The sequence below is a fragment of the Mus caroli genome, chromosome 14 (genome assembly GCF_900094665.2).
Source record: "Mus caroli chromosome 14, CAROLI_EIJ_v1.1, whole genome shotgun sequence".
Classification (NCBI taxonomy): Eukaryota; Metazoa; Chordata; class Mammalia; order Rodentia; family Muridae; genus Mus; species Mus caroli.
In genome coordinates, this window is record NC_034583.1 from 61,605,784 (window position 1) to 61,619,233 (window position 13,450).

A 13,450-nucleotide genomic window follows, 5' to 3' on the forward strand; every position below is an offset into this window, starting at 1 on the left:
ACAGACACAGACACAGACACAGACACAGACACAGACACAGAGAGAAATGACAAGGACTGATGGATGAGCAGCCATGAAAGCAGATGAGGTAAATCTATTCGAGCTGACCCAAAGCAAGGACAGGATCTACTGCTAAGGGCAAGGCAAGCTGCAGAAATCCATTATGTGACTGTGAAGTCCCTTTTGGCTTTATGTGTGTCACACAAACACATCAAAGCATTCCTCATGCTTGGTCCCTGTTGAGAAGTGGGATATAAAAGATTAAGGAGGAGAATATTCTCTCTCTCTCTCTCTCTCTCTCTCTCTCTTTTACATTGTGTTTATGGACTGTTCAGGCATTTTATATCAGGCACATGTTATTTTTATATATCTAACAAATGACAAAAATATCCGTCACGGAATGCCAGATGGAGGAAGGGATGCGGGAAGCTGAGGCGCAGCACCCTGACTCCCACACTCACACCCTCTGCCCCTCATGCAGACCGCCCCCTGGGCCACCCCCTGGGCCGCCCAGCAGCTGGAATGAGAACAAACACCTACTTTCCCTCACACAGATGAGCATGAAGGATGATCTCCAAAGCCACCACGCCCAGACAGCCAGAACCCCAGAAGGCCCACCCAAGACCTCCCAAGGGGTTAGACAGACAGTGGTGGTCACCTGACTTGGGAGGAAGAGACCTGTGTTGGTGGTCAGTAGCATCCTCCAGGGAGACACAGCACGGGCTATATTGAGACCAGACATGTCTAATTAAGAGTTGTACTGACTTCTGTCATGTGGACGCAGCTGTGCCCTGGTGGCAAGGGCACTGCCCTTTGCCAAAGAAATCTGGCCAGCTCTACCGTTTCCTAGCTGAGGACTTGGGGCGTTTAGTTCCACTTCCTTGAGCCTATATTCATCTACAGATTGGAGGGGGTCTCAGGGGTTGCACTAGAGACACGGGGATTACGTAAGGTGTATCCGTCTGTGAAAAGGTTCCCTCACACATGATGGTGCTCTCAAGGATGAACCAACAGAGTACTATACCCTTCCCACTTGGGAAGGAGTTCCTGAGGCCATTAACCACATCACCCCTTAGACAACTCACGGGCTTCAAGGTGGCCTCACCCCACAATCTTAGACTCATCACCGAATTCCTTGGTGCTGTTTTTCCTAGCTGTGACTGGGTAATAAGACCTGTCTCACAGGGCTTAAGGGGAATAAGATGAATAAAGCTTACTGCGTCATCTGGTGCAAGGCAGGCAGACAGTAAGCATGAATTTCTCTTTTAGAAATTTACTTAAGTCTGTGGCACTGGGCAGGGAATCCTGTGCCTTGTGCATGCTGGGCAAATACCCTGTCACTGAGTTGCATATTGCTAGCCCTCCATGGGAGCCCAGTCCTCTGCCACCACTCTAAGCTTTAGGACACCTGGACACGCAGTGGTTCAGATCAGAATCCTGGAAGTAGGGAGAGACAGTAGGGCATCTAGAAACTGACTGGCGCTTACCCATCTACCCATTGGGGATACAGAGATGACAACTGCAGCCAACCTTTGCTGAGATGTCTCTGCATATTATGTACTGCACAAGCTCCTTCTGGATATGAGTCTCTTCCATCCTCATATAAATCCACAAATCACTGAGCCCGTTTTCCAGGTAGGAAAACAAAGGCACAGGGTGTTTCCTGGTCTGGGAAGTACTGGCAAGTCCCAAGGTTGACTGCTAATTACATGAGTGTTGACAAACTCATGGTTCACCATAAGGGCCTCTTTCTCAAAGGTGACATGCCAAGATGGGCCTATCATCCGCACTTCTGGCCCTAAGGTAAGCACTAGAGAGTGAGTAGAAAACAACTTTCCCTCTGCCAGATTTGATGTCAAAGTCCAATCGCTTGGGGAGGTGGCTTTACTGCAGACAAATCAGGCATTTCCCTGGGCAAGCCTGGTCAGATCTATATGTAAGCTCTATGAGCCTCCCTTCCCTGGTCTACACTGCAATGACAAGCTTAAAGATGACTATAAGCTTGAAGAGACTATGTGTGTCATGGGCCTGATTCATTGCTTGGCACATAATCGTTCTAACAACAAATCCAGGGCCCAAGGTTCCAATTTTAAAGTGAGAGACAGAACAAGAATAATAGAAAGTAGACCTCATTCTGAAAGTGCCAGCCTCTAGGGGTCCTTTCAAGGCGGGGTGCCATCTTGGATTTTTTTTTTTTTTCAGATAAGGTTTTACAATGACAGTTCTGAAACTTACTATGTAAAGATCCATCTGGTTCTGCTTACCAGTGCTGAGGTTAAAGGCCTGTGTCAGGGTGACACCTGGATTCACTTTTTTTTTTTAATTGATAGATTTCTTTTCTTTTTTTTTTATTGATACATTTCTACAACCATGCACTGATGTGTTTATAATTTTTATCTTGAATCCTCTTCTTTCCCTGGAGCTCTGAGCAGGGTTCCGAAAGGCCATGAAGGTCTTCTGGGAATTATGGAGGGCTTACAGGCCAAGAAGGCTCCTGAACCAGGGCCCTGTGACCATTTAGAGACATGAGAGCTCACTGGCCCATGCAGTCAGAAACTACTGAGAAGAAAGCTGATCTAGGCCACGTGACCTCACGTGATGGCTGGGTCACGCATGTTCCTGACTAGGAAAGGAAGCCATGTGCAACCTTCGCTGTTCCTCAAGGACCGGGCTCTTCTGTGAAACTGCACATCTCTGGTCCTTGGCCCTGTACTAAGCACTAGGCTTACTACTTCGTAGGTTTGCTGAAGGACACCAGAACAACTGTTGAAATGCTGCATCAGGACCTCAGAACTGCACAGTTTTATAATCACAGACCAGTGTATCCAGATGCAGCTTCTACGTGACCTTGGGCTGGGGACTGACTTTTGTAAGTTCATTTCTCATAAGCAGAACAGGGACCGTGTCAGTACCAAGACTATGATGCAGCCATGCTAATTCAAAGGCACAGCATGGGCTGCGAATTACAGCTCAGTAAAGCCTTTGCCTAACTAACCCTGGGTTTGATTCCCATCACACATAAGAACATAACACACAGAAATCCCTGAACTCATGTTTGACAAATCATAAGCTCAATAACTATAAGCTATCATCATCATCATCACTATTATTATTTATATTTATGAATGAGATTTCCAAAGCCTGGAGTAGTGGAGACCCTTGGGAAGGCAGTGAGGGCCCAGCCCATTCAAAATAGCAGAAAAGCCGGGCATGGTGGTGCATGCCTTTAATCCCAGCACTCGGGAGGCAGAGGCAGGCTGATTTCTGAGTTCGAGGCCAGCCTGGTCTACAGAGTGAGTTCCAGGACAGCCAGAGCTATACAGAGAAACCCTGTCTCAAAAAAACAAAAAACCAAAAAAATAGCAGAAAGACTTGCAATTTGGGAATGAGAAGAACAAGGGATGAGATGGCTTTTGAGGGAAGACAGCAGGATGCCAGCTAAAGGAGGGATAGCAGAATTACCAAATTCTTAGTAAAGAGTCCGTCACAGAAAGCATGATCCTTAAGTTACAAAAACAAAAGCCATGCATGCACCGTCTGGAAAGCCACCACCCAGACAGAGGGAGAGCAAGGAGCTCCTTTCTAAGTTGACGTTCGTCTCTGGGCCTCACAGATGACGTCAGAGGACAGTCAAATAACTTGCAGATGTGATCAGCACTTGTAATCTCAACAGCTCACAGCAAACACTTTCTCAGCTTTGAAGCATGAATGTGTGTGCTCGCGTGCGTGTGCATGTGGAAAGGCAGCTGCGAGATTCTGGGAACTGCTAACCATGGAGTTGAACATCAATCCCCCACTAAAAAGATAGCCTTTGGCCACTTAGGAAAGAACCACTGGGGGATGTGTGTCCGAGGGGTGGAGTGTGGTCTACTGAAATAACATTTCCTCTCCTTTGGATAGGGACTTTTTCTGGACTGTTGGGACAGTGGGTGTGATTTGGTAATGTATTCCAGCTCTGTATTCATCACTGCCGGAGAGGTTCCTATGCTAGGGGAAGAAGACATCAGAGGCGTCAGAGGAGTGCAACAGCCTGTGACTAGGGATAATGTCATCAAAGACCATTGCTAAGTCTCGAAAACCTGCAACTTAGTGGGTCGATGGGAGTTTGGAACTTACTTTGGCTTGTGTCCTGCTCAAGATTCTGATTAAAGCTCAGGACAGCATCACAGGTGACATACTTATCCAACAGGCAATGGAGGAGGTGAGAGGCTAGAAGGACTTGCTGGACAGTGGAACTCTTTGATTCTAAACCCTCTTTGCAGGAGGTGTTGCAAGCAAAGCTCCATGAAAACAATGTAACACCAAATTAAACACCACATTCCAATTATGGGAAAGAATGTAGCAGCCCGCTCTTGGGAACAATAAAAAAAATGAAGGACACAGAAGGTCCAAGGTTGGCTGAGCAATCTAGACTTCGTGTGATAAAGGCCATGCCTGGACCTAAGAAGTCATGGGAAGGGCTGGAGAGCTGTTTCTGCTCTGACAGAGGATGGAAGTTTGGTTCCAAGTGCCCTTATCAGACAGTTCACAACTGCCTGTAACTTCAGCTCCAGGAGGAGCTGATGTCTCCACCCTCCTTGGGCATCTACAGTCACATGCACATACCTTCTGTTCTTCCCCATACAAATAATCAAAATTAAAAAAGAAAGAAGGAGAAGGGCCTTCCCACTGTGCGAGGAACCAGGAGGTGAGTTACAAGGAACTGCTCTTGAGAAGCTCTGAAGGTTTTCAGGGATAGACACTCCCCCTTTCTCTGAAACTCTGTAGCATTAAGAGTTGGAGAGAGAACGGAATAGAAAAAGTAAGAAGGGTCCCAAGACCTCATAAGATCAGGTATTCACGCAAGGCTAGTCAATCGTGCAGTGGGAGGTTAAACTCGATGAGTTCGTGGACCCTTCATGCATTTGGTGTGCACTCTGCTCACCTGAATGAGAAGCAGACAAGCAAGGACCTGAAGGTCCCAGAACAGCAAGGAAAAAGAGGGGGAGGATGGCTAGCCATGACCAGAAAGCATCTTGCTGGAAGCATTTGCTTTGTTCTTAGCTGTCCTTAGGACCACAGCTTTTGAGAATTGAGAAGGGCCCTTTGGGAATCCCTGACTCAAGCTCTGACTATACAGAAGAGAGAGCCAAGGACTGGGGCTGACTGGTTCACCCAAGTCCACCCAAGGCATCCCAGAAAAGGCTGGGCTTGAACCCAGCCCAAAGAAGGCTTTATTTACATCCTACTCTGCCCTGGTTAACTGTATGACCTGGGCAAATTACCTAATTAATCTTCCTGTAACTGAGTTTCTTCCTCTGTGAAACGAAGACCCAGGGTGGCCATAAAAATAAAAAGAGGAGCCATGTGATAAGCACTTTAAAAAGCACCCAAGAAGAGCTAGACAATCACAACAGAACTACATGGTAACTGTACATAGCAACTCTATCTTCAGATGAGCACTGATGTACAACTCAGTGAGGAGGAGGGAGGCAGGGCAGGAACCCTCCTCATTCCATACTTAATGCAGGCGATGAGGTAGGTCACCCTTCTGCCAGAAGTCCCAGGGCTGGGTCCCCTGGAGGGTGATTCTACCCTGTTGCTGGGGTCTTAATAGACTCAGACAGGTGACCAATCACAGTTACCTTCTCCCCAGGTGTGACGGAGATGCGCCATACACAGTGCATGTGGGCAGAGTAGCCGTTGGGGTACTCAGGGGAGGAGAAGTTGCCGGTGCTGTCTTGGAGGGTCTCGCCACAGGCTGTCAAGGGGAAAGAAATAACTAAGCTGCTGACTGCAGGTGCCAGGTCCCCAGCTCACCTCTGAGCCTTGTCGGAACCCTTAAGGAAGACAAGAGTGGCTGAAGAAAGGTGTTCTGTCCCTTTAAGATGTACCCCTCCTCCTTACACATAAGCATAAACCATCCTACTTCCCTGGTCTAGTGCTGCCAGGGTAACCAGATGCCCCGTTGTCAAGGAAACATGGATTCCAGAGTTGAGGTCAAACTCCTCCTCACTGTCCAGGGGAGAGGCTAGTTGCTCCTCTTTCTGCCTCCTTTCTGACTCCTCATTTTTCTAGGCCCTTCCTAGCATCTACCAGCCTAGCCCAGGTTGATCCTTAACCAGAATACTGTGTTTCTCTATCATCCCCTCCTTCCCAACACCCATCCCGGAGACTTATAGCAGTCACTTTCTAGGGGTTCCTGGGCCCTGACCTCTGTCTTCCTTGGACCCTACCTTCCATCCCTCCTGGTCTGTCCCTTCCCTGCGCCAACCTGGGCATTTGTAGAGCTTCCGGGCCTGAGCGATGTCCCCCTTGCTGAGTCGGGTCCTTTGGCCAATGGAAGGCTTCACCCCGTTCACCTCATACTTGGGAACAATGGTGTCCAAGAAGATGCCCCTAAGAAGGACATGAGGAGGCTGAGGATGTGGGTCTGCCGGGAGGTGGGTGACGAAGGAGGGTGGCGTGTTCATCTACAGCCACAGGGCATGGCTCTGCCAGGACCCAGACATTCCTCAACAGGGTCAGGGAAGGGCGGGGATGTCTCACCCTGTCATTAAGCTGCCCACTGACCAGCAGCCACCCTGTTCCGTGGCAACTATGCCACAGGGGCTGGGGGGCAGGGGGCAGAAATGCTTTGAAAGATCAGGGACCCAGGGCCTTATGCTCAGACTGGCTTCAAACCGCAGCCCTGGGAAAGCTTTGGGCCCTCATTTGTCATCTCTGCAATACCAGCCAGCTTCCACCTCCAGACCTCAAATTCAGTCCCAATCGACTCCTCTCTTGACTTCCCAGGGTCAACTCATTACCCTCTCGACATGGCTGCGATTGGAGTAAGGCCAAAGGGTAACTAGCGGCAGCTTCCACAGTGGCTAGCCAGCTCACAGGGCACAGTGTCCCTCTTTCTCAACTCCTTCCTGCTAATCTCTGTCTTTCCATTTGGGAGGAGCAGAACAAAGAGAGACAGCAGTTCTCCCTTCCCCAGGGTCCCTGACTCATATCCAGCTGGGAAGGACCCAGAAGGGGGGTGTGAGCATGATGGGAAATAGAAGGAGGGTCTGTGGGGGTGGAGGGCTGAATGAGTTCACCACCAACAACAACCCCCTCTCCCTCCCCCCACCCCCCCACCCCCATCTCCCTCTCCATTCCCAGGTCCTGAGCTGGAAGAAAGGGTCAGGGGGAGCTTAGAAGGGAAGGGAGGAGAGCCACCACCCAGATGGGGCCATGGGTGCAGGAAGGGGTGTGAGGAGAGGTGGGGACATTCCTCCTAGTCCTGCAGGAGGGGTCTTCTCCTATCAAGCCCTGGTTAAGAAGGTATCTTGTGAACTGGCTATGGGGACCAGTCCAGGGCAAAAGTCAAGCTTTGTGCAAAGTAGCCAGTCACAAAATAGACCAAGCTGGTCCTGCTCTATGACCTCTGCTGAAGCAAGGCAATCAAACGTTCAAGGTCTGCAGGTTGGCGGGGCAGCTCAGTGGCCAAGACACTTGCCACCAAGGCCAATAAATGGAGTTTGATCTCCAGAACCCACATTGTGGAAGGAGAGAAACGGCTCCTGCATTTGTCCTCTGACCGCCACAGGTGCAACGTGGCATGTATGCGCACATACGTATACAAATATATATGTGTAAGAGAGAAAGAAATAATTTTATGTTCAAATCCTGCCAGGGTTACATAGTGAACTCAAGGTCAGTCTGGGTAACTTCGTGCAACCCTCTTTAAAAAATAAAAATTAGGGGGCTGGAGAGATGGCTCAGCAGTTAAGAGCACTGACTGCTCTTCCAGGGGACCCAGGTTCAATTCCCAGCACCCACGTAGCAGCTCACAACTGTCTGTAATTCTAGTTCCAGGAAATCTGACAGACACACATGCAGGTAAAATACTAATGCACATAAAATAAAAATTAAATAAAAATTAAAATTAATAGAACTGGGCACATAAGACAGAGGAACAGCATTTGTCTGGGGTCATAAGGCCTTAGGTTCAATTCTTAGTACTGCAAAACAAAACAAGGCAGAGAGGGCAGACAGCTAGAAGGAGGTGATCCCCTCTGGGCACCACCAGAAAAATAAACTGCCGTGGTGGCAGATGCGGGACAACCCTGGCTCCTTTGGGTTGGCACACTTTGGAGACCCCACACAGCAGGACTGGAGAACTCAGGTGTTTAGTCTTCTAGGCCACAAATCCTTGCTTCAACACAGCAATGGGCTAGCCTGCCAGCCCCTCACTAATGGCAGAGACTACTAAGGCAGACACAGCCACTAGCCCTTTGTCTAGGAGCTGCAGGCATCCAGAAGACTATCCTTGTCTTTGTCGTCTGCTGGAGTGAACAGTGAACAGTGCTGGAGGCAGGACACCAAAAAGAGAAAGTCTGCAGGAAAATGGCTTCCAGAAGGACTGGACCATCTCTCACCTGGAGAATGTATTCCGGGCATAGTGCATGATACTGTCAAAGTCATAGGTCTCTCCCAAGGACTCCACTTCTTGAACCTCCATCTTCAAGAAGTTATACTCCTGCCCTACAAAGACCGTGAGAAAAGTGGGGGTGGGGTCGAGGGAGTAGCCTGTGTCCTTCAGTACCTGTACCTGGAAGGGGGCTGCCTCTCTGAAGGTGAAAGGGAAGTAGAGGGGGAAAGGGGACAGGGACGTCTATAGAGGAGTCCTTCCCAGCAGAAAAGCCTGGAGAACTTGCTGAAGGGAGGATCAGGAGACCACAAATAAGGAGGAAGGACAGAGACTCGAAGGGCCATGATGAAAAACAGAACTAGCAAAGGGTGGGAGACAGGGAACAGGTAAGCCTGTGGGGATATCCAGGGATGAACTGACTGTAGTCCAGCCTTCTCACCAGAAGAGCTGGTTTCTGGCTACTCAACCTGACCCCCATGTCCATGACCAGTGTCAGACCCCTAAGCAGCTCTAGAAGCCCTAGGATGGGATCCAGACCCTGGGATGTGTGTACCTGGCTGTATGTTCTCCCGTACAATAGAGACATGGCGGTCCCGGTCGGGCCGCGTGTGCTCGTGCCAGAAGCCAATGACATGGCCCAGCTCATGGACCACGATGCCAAACTTGTCACAGTTCTTGCCGATGGAGATGGCCTGGGGGCCCCCACCTCGGCGACCCACGTAGGAGCAGCACCTGGAGGGCGGGGCCAGCTCAGGGGGGTGGTCCCGAGCTGGGGGAGTGCATCCACTCAGGGGGCTGGGCCAGGCTGCTGGGGGGTTGCGCAGGGGTGCGGATGGCCCTGGGCACCCAATGCGCAGGCTTTTTGCCAGGGTCTGAGCCATATCAATGGCAGATGCCCATAGCAGGGAGAGTGGATCGGCAGGCCCAGCTTAGGGGCAGCAAGAATGCCTAGGGCAGAACCTGGCTGGGGATCACCATCAAGGGGATCAGAGCCCAGGGGTCCCTGCTCACCCGCAGGGTCGGTAGGTGAATACAATATAGCTGTCCTCATCTGTGCGCTCCAAGAAGGTGACACAGGTATGCTTCTCCCAGTGTCTCATGGCCTGCCGGAAGACTGCCCTCTGGCTGCCTGTGGAAGGATAAGCTGGGCTGTGAGTGGGAGTTGGGGGCACTTTTCACCCACTGATACAATGTTACAGCCAACCCGCAGGCACACTGCCTGGCCAGGAGGCTGCGCACCAGTCAAAGGCAACAAGGACAAGGCCAGGTGTAGGCTCCCAGCAGCACACTCACCGGTGAAATTCCCTCCAATCACAAACGGGATGACCCCATCGGGCCACACCCGCTCAGGTCTGGACGTCGCTGCCCGCCTGCTCCGAGGCCTGCCTCTCCATCTGCCCCTGCTTTCCCTCTGCGGCTGTCCACTAGTGCCCTGACCACCCAGGGCAGAAGAGTTTCCTGGAATGGAATGAGGACAGAGTCAGCGGCAGCTAGTGAGTAGCCAGGGGGGAGGAGGAGACACAGGATAATGCGACCCATTATTTGTAGATTCTGGATTCGCAAATCTGCCTACTTTGCTAAAAAATTTACTTGCTAGTCTCAAATCGATACGGTCAGGCTTTCGTGAACATCCATGGACAAGTACAGGGCAGAAAAAAAAAAAACAGTTGGATGATCCAATCAATGTGTACACAGCCCAGCCAAGGTCGAACAAGGTGTTCTGTCTGCCTGTTTCTTTTAGGTGAACTGAGAACCACTTTGTAATTTTTTTTTTAATTTGGTTATTTAAAATGATTCCTAAGCAAAGTGCTCATGCGCTGTCTTGTGTTCCCAAAGCTGGGCTCATGGTGATGCAAACCTGTCATCCAGCTCCTGAAACGGTGAGACAGGAGGGTTATGAGCTCAAGGCCAGCCTGTGTTCACACTGAGTTTAAAGCCATCCTGGGCAACTTAGAGAGCCCCTATCTCAAAATAAGAACGTAAAAATGGAGCTGGGCATGTACCTCAGTGGTAAATGCTTGCCTGGCATGCATGAGGCCCCAGGTTCAATCTCCATTAACACACACACAAAAACATAACACAAAAGCTGGGATAAACCTTCCCAAGAAACACACACATTCAATATATTTGCTTGGGCTGAAGTCAATGCCGCTAGCTGTGAGTTTAGTATTAATGAACTAACTTTATATTAAATAAGGTGTCTTTAAGTGAAACACACATAAATGTGGTCATATAATGGTCAGTTTTCAAAAAAAAAAAAAAAAATGTCACCAAAGTCTGGTGGAAGCTTACATCTCTCCTAGGAGCAATGACTCGGCATCGGCTAATTCACTCTTCGTGGTATCTGTGTAAAATAACTATAAAGTCTGTAAGAGCTGTAAGGCTGTGTTCTAAGTGTCTGGAGATGCCCCAGGGAGCAGGAATGGGCGAGGACTCCAAACTAAGACAATGAGGCCCTCATTTCCCAGGAACTGTGGGGACCCAAGGGAGCTGAAGTTTGGATAAAAGCTATGTGCTTTCTCAGGGATTCTGAGCCTGAATTCCCACATGACACTGAAGCTCCATGGAATTGGGCAAATGCCACTGTCTGTCCCTGAATGTAGAGGAGACTTAGGACAAAGGTTTTCCCCCCAGATCACCTGGTGGTCTGGCCCCATGCCCTGGTAAAACTTTCCCCTGTGCTATCTTCATTAATCTCCACCAAACTTCTTTAGTCAATAAGATACCAGAGTACCCTTTGATGCCACCTGCCCTCCTGGGTAGTTAGCTTAAAATCCCTAAATTGTTCACACCAGGGCCATCCCTCCTGCTGGATAAGGAAGGTGGCCTGGCACATCCACCTCTGCCCAGAACTGAACCTCAATAGGAAACCCTTGCTTGAGCAATGGGAGAGCCCCATATGGGCTTTCCAAACCATGATCTAGTGCCATCCTGATGATAGACTGCCCCTCAGCACAGCAGTATGAAGGTTGGGAGAAGCCAATCCAGTCGACCTCTTTCCCCATCACCAGTGCCACACAAGGTGGTTGGCGCTTGAGCCACCAGGGAACAAAGAGCTTTGAGTCCAGCTTTGGGACATGTACATAAGTCCTGTCTGTGTGGCATGGAAAGATACCAACTGTACACATAGGACAAAAGAACACCGCAGTTAAAGGTGAAGAGTTAAGTCTTGGAGACAGTTTGGGATCCTGAAGAAGCTCAGGAGAACGGCTCCAGAGAACACATAGAAGCTTGCACACTGAGACCAGGAGGCTATTGGCCATAGCATCATGGACTGGGAAACAAAGGTTTGGGTGTTAGTTTTAGCCCTGTCACCTACACACTGTGTGTGATACGGGGCAAATCACTTTAGATTTGTGAGGCTTCGTCTCAGCTTCTGAAAAACATGGGTAGTCCTGACATTTATCACTTGTCCTGGTTGGAGTTTTTGTCAATTTGATACAAGCTAGGGTCATCTATCTGGTAAGAGGAACTCTTGAGAAAATGTCCCAATAAGATTGGCCTTAGAGGTAAGTCTGTCAGGTATTGTCTTGATTAATGACTTTTGTGGGAGGACCCACTTACTGTGGGGGGGTACCACCCCTGGACAAGTGGTCTTGGGTGTGCAAGAAAGCAAACTGAGCAAGACAGTAAGCAGCATTCCTCCATGGCCTCTGCTTCTACTCTTGTCTCAGATTTCTGCCTTGAGTTCCTGCTCTACTTTCTCTCAGTGATAGAGTATAACCTGAGAGGTGTATGATGATGTAAGCCCTTTCCTCCCTAAGTTGCTTTTCCTCATAATGTTTTATCACAGCAATGGAAACACTAACTATGACACTCTTAGAGGTGCGTGGAGATAATCAAGCTGGATAATACTTTTAAAAGTATTTTGTGAGCTATATGTCAGAAAAATACTGCTTTTGGGCTCCCATGGGTGTCAATATTTATTTCTCTTCTGGGAGGAGGATAAATATATCCCGAAGGAAGGCAAGCTCCTGTGTTGGGTTCAAGTTCATAGCCTATGTTCTGGGAGTACCTGGCTGGAAAGGGGGGGGGGGCAGTTCTTGTTTCCCAAATCTAAAACATTTCTAGGACACAGAACGCCAGCCTATCCGAGCATACCTGCAGCTTTGATGGATGACCTTCGGGCTGTTTGCTGTCTGAGAACTGCAGCCTGCTGCACCCGGAAGGCCCTCAAGTCCTCCTCATCCAGGGCAATGTCCCCAAGGAAGGCAGCTGGAGAAAAAAGAAGCCGGAGGCTGAGTTAATCCTCTTACCCTGGGCTGCACTCATTGTACTTATAGTCCTGACCCAGTGGGTACACACAGCCCTGACCCTACAGCCATTCTGATTCTCCAACATCACATGAGAAAGACAGAACAACAGAACAGCTTCTAGAATCTCTTTATAGATTACACTTGCCTTTTACTTCAAATCTCAACAATAGTGAAGGGTTATGACACTCGCTGATAGCCAGAGTTATTCAGGCAACTGAAGCAGAGGGACCACTTGGGTCCAGAGTTTGGAGGCTAGCCTGAGTAATAGAGCAAAACCTACCCTATTGCTTAAACAGTGAGATGGCTCAGTGAGCAAAAGTGCTTACCCCCAAACCTGATGACCTAAGGAAGAAGAGAACCAACTCCTGCAAGCTGTCCTCTGATCTACACACACACACTAACGCATGGTGGGAGGAGAGAAAGGAGTAAATAAAAATGTTAATAAATAGTTCCATGAAGACACAATTGTGTCACCTTTCCCAGCTTCAACAAATGCTAATTAGTACCTACTATGGGCCGGTCATTAAGTCAAAGACTAGCAACGCAGAAGAGGCCCCTAGCCCTGTTGGTGCTAATCTTTACAATACAAAGTTCATACAAGTAATGACTCAGAGAACTCTACAGAGAGACAAGTGCTCTGACTGTGAGACACTTTGAAGCAAAGAGACTGTAGTGTCTGAAAGCACATGTGTTAAAAGGTTTGGTCCTGCCAGGTGTGGTGGCACACGCCTTTAATCCCAGCACTTGGGAGGCAGAGGCAGGCAGATTTCTGAGTTCGAGGCCAGCCTGGTCTACAGAGTGAGTTCCAGGA

At 49.2% G+C, this 13,450-nt stretch overlaps 1 protein-coding gene across 4 annotated transcripts in view; it reads right to left on the bottom strand.

Moving 5' to 3' along the window:
• Positions 1-13,450, bottom strand: part of Bmp1 (bone morphogenetic protein 1) — a 49,357-nt gene that overhangs the window by 27,601 nt on the left and 8,306 nt on the right. For 3 of the 4 annotated variants that reach the window (XR_002379636.1, XM_029469021.1, XM_021181280.1), the window contains 7 exons: positions 12,485-12,598; positions 9,677-9,841; positions 9,395-9,512; positions 8,937-9,115; positions 8,391-8,496; positions 6,254-6,378; positions 5,625-5,740 (listed from right to left, as the gene is read on the bottom strand). Coding sequence is in view for 3 of the 4 variants with exons in the window: in XM_029469021.1 (XP_029324881.1) it covers positions 5,625-5,740; positions 6,254-6,378; positions 8,391-8,496; positions 8,937-9,115; positions 9,395-9,512; positions 9,677-9,841; positions 12,485-12,598 (923 nt within the window). In the remaining variant the exon portion in view is untranslated. Of the gene's footprint in view, positions 1-5,624; positions 5,741-6,253; positions 6,379-8,390; positions 8,497-8,936; positions 9,153-9,394; positions 9,513-9,676; positions 9,842-12,484; positions 12,599-13,450 lie in introns of those variants that run through there. The other variant, XM_021181281.2, reaches the window with a different exon arrangement.